Source organism: Montipora capricornis, chromosome 7 (genome assembly GCF_036669925.1).
Source record: "Montipora capricornis isolate CH-2021 chromosome 7, ASM3666992v2, whole genome shotgun sequence".
Taxonomy (NCBI): Eukaryota; Metazoa; Cnidaria; class Anthozoa; order Scleractinia; family Acroporidae; genus Montipora; species Montipora capricornis.
Genome location: NC_090889.1, coordinates 4,864,849 through 4,880,981, shown reverse-complemented (window position 1 = coordinate 4,880,981; position 16,133 = coordinate 4,864,849). Strand labels below are relative to the sequence as shown.

Genomic DNA, 16,133 nt, shown 5'->3' with positions numbered 1-16,133 from the left:
TGTCATAGAGACAGGTCAGAGAGCGATTCAAAAGAACTTTTTTAATCTACCTCCTTCTTTAGATTTATTTTGCTTGACGGCCTTGATAAACTCTGGTTATCACTTTAAAACTTTAATCGATTTGCACGTCTTAACCCAGGGCTTTTCTTTCGTTCGTGTGCAAGGCTAATTCAACTTTTCCAGGAAGTGAGAGCAGCGTCACAATTGATTCGAAAAACACAAATTGCAAACATGTTTCCCAAAGAGGCTTCAGGTGACATGACCATGCAATTGACACACCAAATTTAAATGTTCCCCCGAAATATTTAGTAAAGTTTCAAATTAAAGTTTACCACCAAAGCTTGAATGCTTAGTTTATGCTCCCACCCCACTCCTAGGCTAAAGGAAGGCTTGACTACAGACCCATTGCTAACCCTTCCCCCTCAAATGCATAAAGAAAAGAAACAACCATACGCAAACTTATTTCGACTTTCATAGTACCTTATGCTCCTTTCTCGGACTATCACATCTATTGGCGAGCACCACGTCTTCGTCCTTTATGATTTCTTATCCGTACCCTCGACCTTTACACGTCAAGGTCAACGGCGGCACACTATATGCCAACAACTCACCGACTGCACTACCTGACGATCTCATTGCGACCGTCGTGGTCCCTGATCACCCTCCTGAAGTGAAAGCGGATAACCGTCTATTTGGCTGCGGACGTGCGTCTCCTCCCAGCTCAAAAATTCAAGAACCGCGTAGCACCCCATCGGGACAAGGTTGGGGTCGTCTGCTGTGTAATAGATACTCGGACCTTCATTGTAGTAACTAGGTACGATACTAGCTAAAGCAATAAATCGCTGGAGTGACGACTGTGGGGGCTCCATTTGTATCTGGCCTATCACTGTCGTATACTTGTGGGCTCGTTGATGGACCCCGCAGTCCCAATTAAAAGTTACCAGAAAATTCTTTTCATTTTTGTTGGGTTGGAAGTGTTTTTCCTTTTACACCCGGCACGGGTTGTAGGTGGGGGCCTCGACTAGGCAAGATCAAAAGGGAAAGGGGCAATATGTAAGGACTTGGGCGCCTTTTGCTAATTATTGTTTATAGCGCAAGATAAGGCTAAGGTAGGATTGGCATCTGGAATTGAATTTGTCTGTCGCGACCCGCTGCATTGATTGATGTGGCCTGGTGATTGGATTGATTGCTTGCTTGACTTTGCTGGCACTGACTGATGGATGTCGTTGGTAAAACGTTTGCAATCCATTCACCCCCGTTGCCCGACCGGAGTGGGGACGAAAAAGAAAACTTAGTAACGGGGATCAACATTTCAGGGATTTCACATCAGTAATATTGGGCAAAATTGTATGTTGTTGTTTCCTTCGTCCATTGCCTATTTGGTAGGATGGTCACTATAGGTTTTTGTTTGTTTGTTGAGTGTTTGTCTGATTTGGCTGGGGGGGAAAACGGCAGGGGGGGTGAAAGGGGCTCTCCGTATTGTGCTTGTAGGGGTTGGAATTTGACCATTTAAATAAAACCGTTTGGGGGCCCTAACCTTAACTGTGGGCGACGCAGAAATAAAGGGATTTACCCAAGGCTTTGTATTTTTTTCCCCATCAGTGGAAACAATCTGGCCTCAACCAATTGCATCCGCACGCTGTGGCCATCCTTTCATGGTTTTCCGTCCTGCGGGGGGCCAATTTTACCCCCACCATAAATACCTTGATGGCACCAAAAAAATCAAACCTTTCCGGCACGTGCGATCGTGGCTTCCGATTTCGAAAATATTTTTAATTAGATGCCTCCGCACGACACAACGGAGTTCAACTGGCTAGTTTTTCAAAGCTTGCACAAAAAGTAAAAGTTGTTGAAACCAAACAAAGATAATTCACTCACCCCGGAACTTCTTTAAGATATGTTGCCAAGCGTCGCGGGTGCCTCACCTCCTGCTCCAGTCGTGATAGTTTGGATTTCAGTGGAATAAGGGACATTCTTGACGCCTCCCGTGAACGCAAGTAACTGGAATTCATACATCCGATGTGGCTTTAACAGCTTGTTTACAAAATAATATCGATCGTACAAGGACCAGACTTTGAACAAAACAGATATATTTGTCTTTTACTCGGTGAACATCACCATAAAGTGGGTAATGGAGACACTAAAAGGAAAATCTGCCCACTCCACGAACACTGACGATGACGTAATGTTGTCGACTAACAGTTGCCAGGATGATAGGACAGTATCTGTCAGAAAAGAATAGGTAAGTACTTAAATGTGATATCTCAAATGTAAAGCAAGCCACATCAATTATTGCGAGAAAAAAATCTATCTCGGATTTACAGAAGCTCCATGCTCTACACAGCCATGGTGTTAACCTTCTCAAATGATGATGTGAGGATGGTAACAATTTGACAGAATCTTCTCTAGGTTGGAAACCTCTTCGTGGTCGAGGCAGCTTGAAGTTAAAGCTTCACAATTTATAAACCATCATCCCCGTTACCCTATACCATTTAAGCTTCTAAATCGCAGTGATATAGTTTCCTCTTCAATTCTGCTAACAAACAGGCTGGTCCCTTACCACGTAGAATCGAATAGCTTTAGCTATCGTAGCTCTACTCTTTAGAATAAATATATATATACATTTTTTTGATAACTATCAATGGATCTTCAATTAAAAGATAACAAACTTAAAAGCCATTTGAATATCGATAGGTGTTCGTATATTGATGTGCCTAATCTGCTTGGTCGCCTTGAACAATAAGAGAAAATGGCTCTATGTAACCGCATAATAAGGTGTCCATTATTAGTAGTGGGCGTCTTCCCTTCCAGGGGCTACGCTGAAGCCAATTGTTCGATCTGGGTGGAAGAAAAAAGTCGTCACGGTATATAGGTAGTGTTAAAGTCTGCGTTTCAGCCTTAATTGGCCCATCAGGTCAGCAGGTCTCTCCGGTTCTACTGCACTCGTTGAGCATGAAATCGGCATTAGGGGTAGATTCTATATCCTCTGCTGGCAGAATATAGGCTCTCAGAGAAGAAAGTGTCTTCTCAACCACATAACACAATGACCCCTGGCCAGGGCTCGAACACGAATCGCTAGATCCAGCTCGCTAAGCATTAGGCTACTACACCAAGTGTTTTGAGGCTCCAGCACTTGGCGAGTATCCTGACTTCCGGCTGTTATACACCCTGTGGTATCGTTCACACAGAAGCCCTTCAAGCTAATCCTGCCAAGCCGAACACACGCTGGAAAGGTCGACTACAACACCGGGAACTCTATACCCTACTCTTTTTGAATAGTGTGTGGGATCCTTAACATCCCCAGAGGTTAAGAACAAGGGCTGTGAGTCAGACGGGACCTCCGGCTTATCACCCTATCCGCGAAGACTTGAAAGTCTAACCATGTGTAGATGTAGTGACAAAGGCAGCACTTTCTCCTCAGTTATTTAAGGACCCTGATCGTTGGTCCGGCCGGAGGTGAACTCACGACCTCCCGAGTGACAGCCTGGTGCTCAACCAACTGAGCCACCGGTGCGCGATAATGCAAAATCTTGATTAAAAATCGCCCAGAATCCTGCCTCAAAACTCAAAATTTCGTTTAAGGTGTTGTTCAAAACAGATCTTTCCTTTCGCCCCTACTTGTCGAGGATTCATTCTCAATTGATTTTAAACGCCACACCCTATAGACCGATAGATCGCGAGTAGAGGCGAGTTTCTACTCCCGCGGTGACATAACTGTTCTTCAATAGGTAGCGCTTATAGCGGTTCATACCATGCCCAAGCAGTTGTTAAACTTGATTGTTATGAGATGAATCTCACCGGCAAGAAGGGCCATCGCCATTTACTTCAAAGGAATTAAAATTTATCCATATCGCTTTGACAGCGCGCCCGCCAAGTTGCGGCTCAATTGTCCAGCGGCAGTAATGCAATCCGTGAAAGGAACATGGGTAATTAGGGCTGTATAGTGTACCGTTTTTCGCAGTCAACGTTACTTTGTGGTTTGCAAGCTGAAAAAAAATTCAACGTTGCGGCTTCTATTATATAAAGATGGACACACAGTTAACCAAGAGCAAGCGTTTTTAACAGGCCATTTTTGAGTTGGCTTTTACTGCCGTGTGAAAATGAGTCTTAATGCGAGACCATTCACATGAAAACTTTTTCCGCCTAGAAGTCCATTTCTATATCAAACTCGTTTCATATGAAAGTTTTGCACGGGGACTCGTTTTGAAACAGGCATAAGGTAACTCGGAAATGGCCTGTTAGTTTGAGCCCTGAAAATGTTTAAGTATTCTCCAATCCCTCCACTTCCTCTCCTGAGCAACATAGTAGTTTTAAGGTATCACTATCCCCCAAACGGCCAACCTGTTTTTACACCGAACGTTACGGTCGGTCTAGCCTGAGTATTAAGGTTTTCGAAGGCATGATGGGAGGGAGAGGGAAAAATAAAACGAAAACTGGTACTAACACTGAGATAACTTTGCCTCGTACTTGGTTTCCCAATTCTTGGGCTGGCGTTTTAAAGGGAATCCATGCGTTCTAGCACTTAAAAACTACCTTAACATAGTTACTCGGTTTTATGACTTCCGGTGCAGTTAAAATAAACAAATCACGATGCCTGCGAATAGCCACTTACTGGTGAACACGTTTTGCCAATCATACGGTCCAATTCCGTTGGAGGTGAACCCAGCGACCCGTAAGAAGTATTGTTTTCCGGGCAGAAGCCCAGTTAAAACGTAACTTCTGGTCGAATGCAACTGATATTGACCTGAGCGGAGGATTTTGGGATTCCATAACACGAACTTTCGTACTTAATGTTATAGCCAAGAAGTTTGCCATTGTGATATTTTTCGGGAATTGGATATATTGATATGTTGATGCTGTCACCTCCAGGATATTTGTTGTTAACGGACACGTAAGGACGTCTACTGGGGTACTGCGATGAACAAAGAGACAAAGAAAACACAACAACGTAAAATAAAAACAAAAAAGCACGTTTTATTGTGGTAGCGAAAAGGGTATTTTAAAATTTTCAGTAGCTTTTTGAAATTAAACAAGTTCTTTTTAAAAACTTTCACAGGGGCACATAAACGGGACTAGCCCACTGGATTGTTAGTTCAGAACTGAGTAATTTCCGAGTAATTACTTAATATCTTTTCTTTACCGATCAACTGATTGTATCCGAAAGCGTAAACAAAGTTTGTCAATTGCGAAATGATAAACTTACCGCCGTCATCTGTTTGGACAACGACGCTGTCACTTTTATAGATGTCGCCATTCACATCAACCAGATAAACCTGGACTATGTACTGACTGAATACCGAGACGTCTGACACATTGGACTGACGTGTTCGAGGAGTCTACTATAAGAAGAAACGAACTTGCTCTTCCATCTTTGTAATATAATTGCGGTCTCGTTTGATTCAAGGACAAAATGAAGAAATCGGCTTGTAAGTCTCCTGGTACGTTGCTCCAGTCAACAAAAAACTCTTCTGGCTGGTGTTGAAACCATGTATATTCCATGCAGTTGAAGGAGAAAGAGCTACAAGGTAGAGAAACAAGATCATAAAACCTATAGAGACTGAGGACTTTGTGTTCGTTTGCTTGTTTTAAAAGTAATATGGAGAACAAGAAAGAAAAAGAAAAGCTTTTATCCCATTCGAGTTCTTCCCCAACTTTCCTTTTTTTTTGGTTTAAAGAAAAACAAAATGAAAAAAGGGACTTTCTAGGTATACCTGAATGGAGGCTTCTTCTTACTATAACAAATTCTAGATTCAGACGGCTGTATCTGCTGTATAGTTGCGTCTGTAGAGTACGAAGTTTCCTTCACCAAATTGCAATTCTACCACGCCCCGATGATCTTCAAAGCATCGTTCATGAGTGAACATCTCAGCACCATTGCTTGAAAAAACCTTTAGAAATTCACTAGAAAAAACAGCGAAATAATCACAATGTGACAGGTCTCTCGCTTTTCTGGTCCTTTGTGCGTGACGCGAAAGAACGCGCAGGAGGAAAACAAACCAACGGCACGCACGGGGTGCGCCAGTTTTTCGTAAAAGACGCAGTTTGCCACTTGGGAATAACAAACTTTAAAGGAACACAGTCCATTTCATAGCTAATTGCATATCATGTTTCGCACTCTTCTTGCCTACTTTATTCCTCTTCAAAAAGTATATTCACGGTGCCGCAAAATGGCTATTTTTTTATAGATCCTCCGTTTCGTCGTGTTGACTTTGTTTTTAGGGACATGAAAAGAGAAACGTTTTCTAAAGCAATTTGAAGTAAAAACTAGCGGTAAAAGCGCGCGACGTTTCAACCGAACTTCGGTCATTATCAAGCTAAAAGTGAAGACAAAAGTTTTATTAAGTCTAAATACAACACAGAGAAGTAAAAGTATATAAAGTATGAAAATGAAAGAAAGTGGTGTTAGAAAACATGCAAGAACAACATAATTAAAAATGATTAAAAACTTTTGCACTAACTGAGTCTGACTATACACTGAGACTTGGTCTCCGTTAATTAATAAAAAACATTTCATCAATCAGAGAGGCAAAACTTGTTCTTGCACTTTTTTAAGATGCTAAAATTCTTGCTTAGATCATTGGAAAACATTTCCGTGTTAAACATTCTTATGTGCCCAATAATCCTACAAAGAATTTTACCATCTTAGGAAAGTGCAAGAACAAGTTTGACTGTCTCATTTATGAAATGTTTGTCTATTATTATTATTATTATTATTATTATTATTATTATTATTATTATTATTATTATTATTATTATTACTCTTAATGAAGTGATACCAATTCTCAATGTACAGTTAGACTCAATTCGTGCAAAAGTTTTTAATCATTTTAAATCATGTTATTCTTGCATGTTTTCTAACATCCCCTTTTATGACACTTTCATAGCTTATATACTTTTACTTCTTTGCTTTGTATTTATACTTATGCTAAAATTTTATCTTCACTTTTAGCTTGATGATGACCGAAGTTCGGTCGAAACATCGCCCGCTTTTTCATTTCACCGTACATGTAGTACAAAGTTTTGCTTTCTGTTGGGCTGGCTGCCTTTGCCAATAGCTTTGTATGCGTTCTGTGTCTTTAGATAAAGGTATAGCATTAGCCTTGTAGATGGAAATGGTCCGGCTACACTCGCCAACACAAATGCATTCGCTTACCAAATTTTCAGGGTACATTTAAACTAGCATGTATGCAGTGGGTGGTATGCCAAGATTATCGTGAAATTGCACATAACAAGAGAGAGACAGAGACAGAGACAGAGAAATAGAGAGAGTGAGAGAGTGAGAGAGAGAGAGAGAGAGAGAGAGAGAGAGAGAGAGAGAGAGAGAGAGGCCTAAGCCTGTTTGAAGAAGTAAATAAATAATTGTTGTCAGATTTGAACATTATAGGCACTGCATATGTTTATAAACTTTCTCATAATACAAAAACATTTCACCAAAACATTTCCTCCTTTAAATTCAGACATTCCTCGTGTAGGTATACCAGAAATCGGTGAATCAAAAAAACCAGACTCCAACATCTCGACAACTTGGAATTGAAGACATTAGGGCCACCTTAAGTCACCAAAACTCACCTCCAGCAGTAATCGAAAACGGAGTTCTTTTAGTGAAAGAAGGATGAATGCATTAGTCATTGCCAACACTTTCTATCGTCCATTTACATTGTAGCACACTGTAGTCCGATTTCGTAAGGTGGATTGTTCCAAAGGACTGGTTAAAACTACCACCACAACCTTTTAAAGCAAAATATAATGCAATGAAACGTAAAAACTGTCTGCCTCTATTTATATTGATTTTTCAGCAGGGCTTGTAAGGAAATTGATCTTTGTCATAGAGACAGGTCAGAGAGCGATTCAAAAGAACTTTTTTAATCTACCTCCTTCGTTAGATTTATTTTGCTTGACGGCCTTGATAAACTCTGGTTATCACTTTAAAACTTTAATCGATTTGCACGTCTTAACCCAGGGCTTTTCTTTCGTTCGTGTGCAAGGGTAATTCAACTTTTCCACGAAGTGAGAGCAGCGTCACAATTGATTCGAAAAACACAAATTGCAAACATGTTTCCCAAAGAGGCTTCAGGTGACCATGACCATGCAATTGACACACCCAAATTTAAATGTTTCCCCGAAAATATTTAGTAAAGTTTCAAATTAAAGTTTTACCACCAAAGCTTGAATGCTTAGTTATGCTCCCACCCCACTCCTAGGCTAAATGAGGGATTGACTAAGGACCCATTGCTAACCTCTAAAATGAATAAAGAAAAGAAAAACATACGCAAACTTATTTCGAATTTCATATTACTTGATTCTCCTTTCTCGGACTATCCATAGGCTGCACAAATGATTTTATTCGACCTTTACAAGTCAAGGTCAACGGCTCAACACTATATGCCAACACTCACCGACCACGACTGAGATCCATGGCGACCGTGGTCCCTCACCCACTGAAGTGAAAGCGGAAACCGCTATTTCGTACTGCTTCCTCCATTCAAACCGCGTAGCACCATCTGGAACACGTTTGGGTCGTTAATGGTAACGTTTTTTGCATGATCTCCATAGTAGTAATAGTAGTAGTAGTAATAATAATCTCTGTAGTGGACTGTGTAGCCTTGTATCTGGCCATTCGTATACTGTGGCTTGACCGCATCCCAAAGTACCAGAATCTCATTTGGTTGGAAGTTCCTTACCCGCACGTTTGTAGGTGCCCGACTAGGAGCTAAAAGAAGCAATATGTAAGATTCTTTTCATTATGGTATAGGCAGATAGATAGGTAGATTGATTGATTGATTGATTAATTGATTGATTGATTGATTGATTGATTGATTGACTGACTGATTGTTGTCGTTGGTAAGTTTGCAATCCATTACCGTTGCCCTACCGATTGGGCGACTTAGTAAGGGATCAACATTCAGGGATTCACTCATTATTGCAAATTGTTGTTGTTGTTCTTGTCATTCTATTGGTATGTCATATAGTTTTGTTTGTTTGTTATTGTTGTTGTTGCTGGGGAGCAGAAGGCTCTCGTTTTGTAGTTTGGATTTCTTTACCGTTGCCCTACCTACTGGGCTACGCAGAAATAAGGGATCAAGCTTGTATACCATCAGTGACATCTGGCTCAACATTGCATCGCAGCTGTGCTCTTCATGTCTTCCTTGCGGCAATTTACCACCATAATACCTATGGCACGCTCTCTTCTATTCGAAATATTTTAGAGTCAACTGGCTAGTTTTCAGCTTGCAAAAGTAAGTTTACACAAAGATAATTACTCCCGGAACTTTAGATTGTTGCCACGCGGTCCTCACCTCCTGCTCCAGTCGTGATAGTTTGGATTTCAGTGGAATAAGTGACATTCTTGACGCCTCCCGTGAACGCAAGTAACTGGAATTCATACATTCGATGTGGCTTTAACAGCTTGTTTACAAAATAATATCGATCGTACAAGGACCAGACTTTGAACAAAACAGATATATTTGTCTTTTCCTCGGTGAACATCACCATAAAGTGGGTAATGGAGACACTAAAAGGAAAATCTTCCCACTCCACGGACACTGACGATGACGTAATGTTGTGAACTAACAGTTGCCAGGATGATAGGACAGTATCTGTCAGAAAAGAATAGGTAATTACTTAAATGTGATATCTCAAATGTAAAGCAAGCCACATCAATTATTGCGAGAAAAACATCTATCTCGGATTTACAGAAGCTCCATGATCTACACAGCCATGGTGTTAACCTTCTCAAATGATGATGTGAGGATGGTAACAATTTGACAGAATCTTCTCTAGGTTGGAAACCTCTTCGTGGTCGAGGCACCTTGAAGTTAAAGCTTTCACAATTTATAAACCATCATCCCCGTTACCCTATACCATTTAAGCTTCTAAATCGCAGTGATATAGTTCCCTCTGCAATTCTGCTAACAAACAGGCTGGTCCCTTACCACGTAGAATCGAATAGCTTTATCTATGCTGGCTCTACTCTTTAGAATAAATAGATAGATAGATTTGTTTGATACCTATCAAGGGATCTTCAAGTCCAAGATACCAAACTGAAAAGCCATTTGAATAGCGATAGGTGTTCGTATATTGAAGTGCCAACTCTGCTTGGTCGCCGTGAACAATAAGAGAAAAGGGCTCTATGTAACCGCATAATAAGGTGTCATTATTGTACTGGGCGTCTTCTCCAGTGGCCACGCGAAGCCAATTGTTCGATCTGGGTGGAAGAAAAAAGTCGTCACGGTTATATAGGTAGGTTAAAGTCTGCGTTTCAGCCTATTGGCCATCAGGTCAGCAGGTATCTCCGGTTACTGCACGTAGCATGAACGCATTAGGGGTAATTCTAATCCCTGCTGGAAGAATATAGGCTCTCAGAGAATAAAGTGTCTATTCAACCACATAACACAATGACCCCTGGCCAGGGCTCGAACACGAATCGCTAGATCCAGCTCGCTAAGCATTAGGCTACTACACCAAGTTTTTTTGAGGCTCCAGCACTTGGCTAAGTATCCTGACTTTCGGCTGTTATACACAACTGTGGTCTCGTTCACACAGAAGCCCTTCAAGCTAATCCTGCCAAGCCGAACACACGCTGGAAAGGTCAGACTACAACACCGGGAACTCTATACCCTACTCTTTTTGAATAGTGTGTGGGATCTTTAACATCCCACAGAGTTAATGAACAAGGGCTGTGAGTCAGACGGGACCTCCGGCTTATCACCCTATCCGCGAAGACTTGAAAGTCTAACCATTTGTAGATGTAGTTACAAAGGCAGCACTTTCTCCTCAGTTATTAAGGACCCTGATCGTTGGTCCGGCCGGAGTTGAACTCACGACCTCCCGAGTGACAGCCTGGTGCTCAACCAACTGAGCCACCGGTGCGCGATAATGCAAAATCTTGATTAAAAATCGCCCAGAATCCTGCCTCAAAACTCAAAATTTCGTTTAAGGTGTTGTTCAAAACAGATCTTTCCTTTCGCCCCTACTTGTCGAGGATTCATTCTCAATTGATTTTAACGCCACACCCTATAGACCGATAGATCGCGAGTAGAGGCGAGTTTCTACTCCCGCGGTGACATAACTGTTCTTCAATAGGTAGCGCTTATAGCTGTTCATACCATGCCCAAGCAGTTGTTAAACTTGATTGTTATGAGATGAATCTCACCTGCAATAAGGGCCATCGCCATTTACTTCAAAGGAATTAAAATTTATCCATATCGCTTTGACAGCGCTCCCGCCAAGTTGCGGCTCAATTGTCCAGCGGCAGTAATGCAATCCGTGAAAGGAACATGGGTAATTAGGGCTGTATAGTGTACCGTTTTTCGCAGTCAACGTACTTTGTGGTTTGCAAGCTGAAAAAAAATTCAACGTTGCGGCTTCTATTTTATAAAGATGGACACACAGTTATCCAAGAGCAAGCGTTTTTAACAGGCCATTTTTGAGTTGGCTTTTACTGCCGTGTGAAAATGAGTCTTAATGCGAGACCATTCATATGAAAACTTTTTCCGCCTAGAAGTCCATTTCTATATCAAACTCGTTTTCATATGAAAGTTTTTGCACGGGGACTCGTTTTGAAACAGGCATAAGGTAACTCGGAAATGGCCTGTTAGTTTGAGCCCTGAAAATGTTTAATTATTCTCAATCCCTCCACTTCCTCTCCTGAGCAAAATAGTAGTTTTAAGGTATCACTATCCCCCAAACGGCCAACCTGTTTTTACACCGAACGTTACGGTCGGTCTAGCCTGAGGCATGATGGGAGGGAGAGGGAAAAATAAAACGAAAACTGGTACTAACACTGAGATAACTTTGCCTCGTACTTGGTTTCCCAATTCTTGGGCTGGCGTTTTAAAGGGAATCCATGCGTTCTAGCACTTAAAACTACCTTAACATAGTTACTCGGTTTTATGACTTCCGGTGCAGTTAAAATAAACAAATCAGGATGCCTGCGAATAGCCACTTACTGGTGAACACGTTTTGCCAATCATACGGTCCAATTCCTTTGGAGGTGAACCCAGCGACCCGTAAGAAGTATTGTTTTCCTGGCAGAAGCCCAGTTAAAACGTAACTTCTGGTCGATGCACTGATATTGACCTGAGCGGAGAATTTGGGATTCCATAACACGAACTTTCGTACTTAATGTTATAGCCAAGAAGTTTGCCATTGTGATATTTTTCGGGAATTGGATATATTGATATGTTGATGCTGTCACCTCCAGGATATTTGTTGTTAACGGACACGTAAGGACGTCTACTGGGTACTGCGATGAACAAAGAGAGAAAGAAAACACAACAACGTAAAATAAAAACAAAAAAGCACGTTTTATTGTGGTAGCGAAAAGGGTATTTTAAAATTTTTCGTAGCTTTTTGAAATTAAACAAGTTCTTTTTAAAAACTTTCACAGGGGCACATAAACGGGACTAGCCCACTGGATTGTTAGTTCAGAACTGAGTAATTTCCTATTAATTACTTAATATCTTTTCTTTACCGATCAACTGATTGTATCCGAAAGCGTAAACAAACTTTGTCAATTGCGAAATGATAAACTTACCGCCTTCATCTGTTTGGACAACGACGCTGTCACTTTTATAGATGTCGCCATTCACATCAACCAGATAAACCTGGACTATGTACTGACTGAATACCGAGACGTCTGACACATTGACTGACGTGTTCGAGGAGTCTACTATAAGAAGAAACGAACTTGCTCTTCCATCTTTGTAATATAATTGCGGTCTCGTTTGATTCAAGGACAAAATGAAGAAATCGGCTTGTAAGTCTCCTGTACGTTGCTCCAGTCAACAAATAAACTCTTCTGGCTGGTGTTGAAACCATGTATATTCCATGAAGTTGAAGGAGAAAGAGCTACAAGGTAGAGAAACAAGATCATAAAACCTATAGAGACTGAGGACTTTGTGTTCGTTTGCTTGTTTTAAAAGTAATATGGAGAACAAGAAAGAAAAAGAAAAGCTTTTATCCCATTCGAGTTCTTCCCCAACTTTCCTTTTTTTTTGGTTTAAAGAAAAACAAAATGAAAAAAGGGACTTTCTAGGTATACCTGAATGGAGGCTTCTTCTTACTATAACAAATTCTAGATTCAGACGGCTGTATCTGCTGTATAGTTGCGTCTGTAGAGTAACGAAGTTTCCTTCACCAAATTGCAATTCTACCACGCCCCGATGATCTTCAAAGCATCGTTCATGAGTGAACATCTCAGCACCATTGCTTGAAAAAACCTTTAGAAATTCACTAGAAAAAACAGCGAAATAATCACAATGTGACAGGTCTCTCGCTTTTCTGGTCCTTTGTGCGTGACGCGAAAGAACGCGCAGGAGGAAAACAAACCAATGGCACGCACGGGGTGCGCCAGTTTTTCGTAAAAGACGCAGTTTGCCACTTGGGAATAACAAACTTTAAAGGAACACAGTCCATTTCATAGCTAATTTGCATATCATGTTTCGCACTCTTCTTGCCTACTTTATTCCTCTTCAAAAAGTATATTCACGGTGCCGCAAAATGGCTATTTTTTTATAGATCCTCCGTTTCGTCGTGTTGACTTTGTTTTTAGGGACATGAAAAGAGAACGTTTTCTAAAGCAATTTGAAGTAAAAACTAGCGGTAAAAGCGCGCGACGTTTCAACCGAACTTCGGTCATTATCAAGCTAAAAGTGAAGACAAAAGTTTTATTAAGTCTAAATACAACACACAGAAGTAAAAGTATATAAAGTATGAAAATGTAAGAAAGTGGTGTTAGAAAACATGCAAGAACAACATAATTAAAAATGATTAAAAACTTTTGCACTAACTGAGTCTGACTATACACTGAGACTTGGTCTCCGTTAATTAATAAAAAACATTTTATCAATCAGAGAGGCAAACTTGTTCTTGCACTTTTTTAAGATGCTAAAATTCTTGCTTAGATCATTGGAAAACATTTCCGTGTTAAACATTCTTATGTGCCCAATAATCCTACAAAGAATTTTACCATCTTAGGAAAGTGCAAGAACAAGTTTGACTGTCTCATTTATGAAATGTTTGTCTATTATTATTATTATTATTATTATTATTATTATTATTATTATTATTCTTAAAGAAGTGATACCAAGTCTCAATGTACAGTTAGACTCAATTCGTGCAAAAGTTTTTAATCATTTTAAATCATGTTATTCTTGCATGTTTTCTAACATCCCCTTTTATGACACTTTCATAGCTTATATACTTTTACTTCTTTGCTTTGTATTTATACTTATGCTAAAATTTTTATCTTCACTTTTAGCTTGATGATGACCGAAGTTCGGTCGAAACATCGCCCGCTTTTTCATTTCACCTTACATGTAGTACAAAGTTTTGCTTTCTGTTGGGCTGGCTGCCTTTGCCAATAGCTTTGTATTCGTTCTGTGTCTTTAGATAAAGGTATAGCATTAGCCTTGTAGATGGGAAATGGTCCGGCTACACTCGCCAACACAAATGCATTCGCTTACCAAATTTTCAGGGTACATTTAACTAGCATGTATGCAGTGGGTGGTATGCCAAGATTATCGTGAAATTGCACATACAAGAGAGAGACAGAGACAGAGACAGAGAAATAGAGAGAGTGAGAGAGTGAGAGAGAGAGAGAGAGAGAGAGAGAGAGAGAGAGAGAGAGGCCTAAGCCTTGTTTGAAGAAGTAAATAAATAATTTGTTGTCAGATTTGAACATTATAGGCACTGCATATGTTTATAAACTTTCTCATAATACAAAAACATTTCCACCAAAACATTTCCTCCTTTAAATTCAGACATTCCTCGTGTAGGATACCAGAAATCGGTGAATCAAAAAAACCAGACTCAAACATCTCGACAACTTGGAATTGAAGACATTAGGGCCACCTTAAGTCACCAAAACTCACCTCCAGCAGTAATCGAAACGGAGTTCTTTTAGTGAAAGAAGGATGAATGCATTAGTCATGCCAAACACTTTCTATCGTCCAGTTACATGGTAGCACACTGTAGTCCGATTTCGTAAGGTGGATTGTTCCAAAGGACTGGTTAAAACTACCACCACAACCTTTTAAAGCAAAATATAATGCAATGAAACGTTAAAACTGTCTGCCTCTATTTATATTGATTTTTCAGCAGGGCTTGTAAGGAAATTGATCTTTGTCATAGAGACAGGTCAGAGAGCGATTCAAAAGAACTTTTTTAATCTACCTCCTTCTTAGATTTATTTTGCTTGACGGCCGGGATAAACTCTGGTTATCACTGTAAAACTTTAAGCGATTTGCACGTCTTAACCCAGGGCTTTTCTTTCGTTCGTGTGCAAGGGTAATTCAACTTTTCCACGAAGTGAGAGCAGCGTCACAATTGATTCGAAAAACACAAATTGCAAACATGTTTCCCAAAGAGGCTTCAGGGACATGACCATGCAATTGACACACCCAAATTTAAATGTTTCCCCGAAAATATTTAGTAAAGTTTCAAATTAAAGTTTTACCACCAAAGCTTGAATGCTTAGTTTATGCTCCCACCCCACTCCTAGGCTAAATGAGGGATTGACGAAGGACCATTGCTAACCGCTAAAATATAAAGAAAAGAAAAACATACGCAAACTTATTTCGAATTTCATATTACTTGATTCTCCTTTCTCGGACTATCCATAGGCTGCACAAATGATTTTATTCGACCTTTACAAGTCAAGGTCAACGGCGCAACACTATATGCCAACACTCACCGACCACGACTGAGATCCATGGCGACCGTGGTCCCTCACCCACTGAAGTGAAAGCGGAAACCGCTATTTCGTACTTGCTTCCTCCATTCAACCGCGTAGCACCATCTGGAACACGTTTGGGTCGTAATGGTAACGTTTTTTGCATGATCTCCATAGTAGTAATAGTAGTATAGTAATAATAATCTCTGTAGTGGACTGTGTAGCCTTGTATCTGGCCATTCGTATACTGTGGCTTGACCGCATCCCAAAGTACCAGAATCTCATTTGGTTGGAAGTTCCTTACCCGCACGTTTGTAGGTGCCCGACTAGGAGCTAAAAGAAGCAATATGTAAGATTCTTTTCATTATGGTATAGGCAGATAGATAGGTAGATTGATTGATTGATTGATTAATTGATTGATTGATTGATTGATTGATTGACTGACTGATTGTTGTCGTTG

The 16,133-nt window shown here is 40.4% G+C and overlaps 1 protein-coding gene across 1 annotated transcript; it reads right to left on the bottom strand.

Annotated features, from left to right (window-relative positions):
• Nucleotides 1-7,587: 7,587 nt before the first annotated feature.
• LOC138055397 (uncharacterized) lies at nucleotides 7,588-14,932 on the bottom strand. The gene is made up of 8 exons (XM_068901343.1): nucleotides 14,874-14,932; nucleotides 13,043-13,233; nucleotides 12,536-12,766; nucleotides 11,153-11,339; nucleotides 10,008-10,204; nucleotides 9,297-9,596; nucleotides 8,397-8,710; nucleotides 7,588-7,728 (listed from the first exon to the last, which is right to left on the bottom strand). Exons 1-7 carry the CDS (start codon nucleotides 14,930-14,932, stop codon nucleotides 8,460-8,462), a joined length of 1,416 nt encoding a protein of 471 aa, XP_068757444.1. The 3' UTR covers nucleotides 7,588-7,728; nucleotides 8,397-8,459.
• Nucleotides 14,933-16,133: the final 1,201 nt, after the last annotated feature.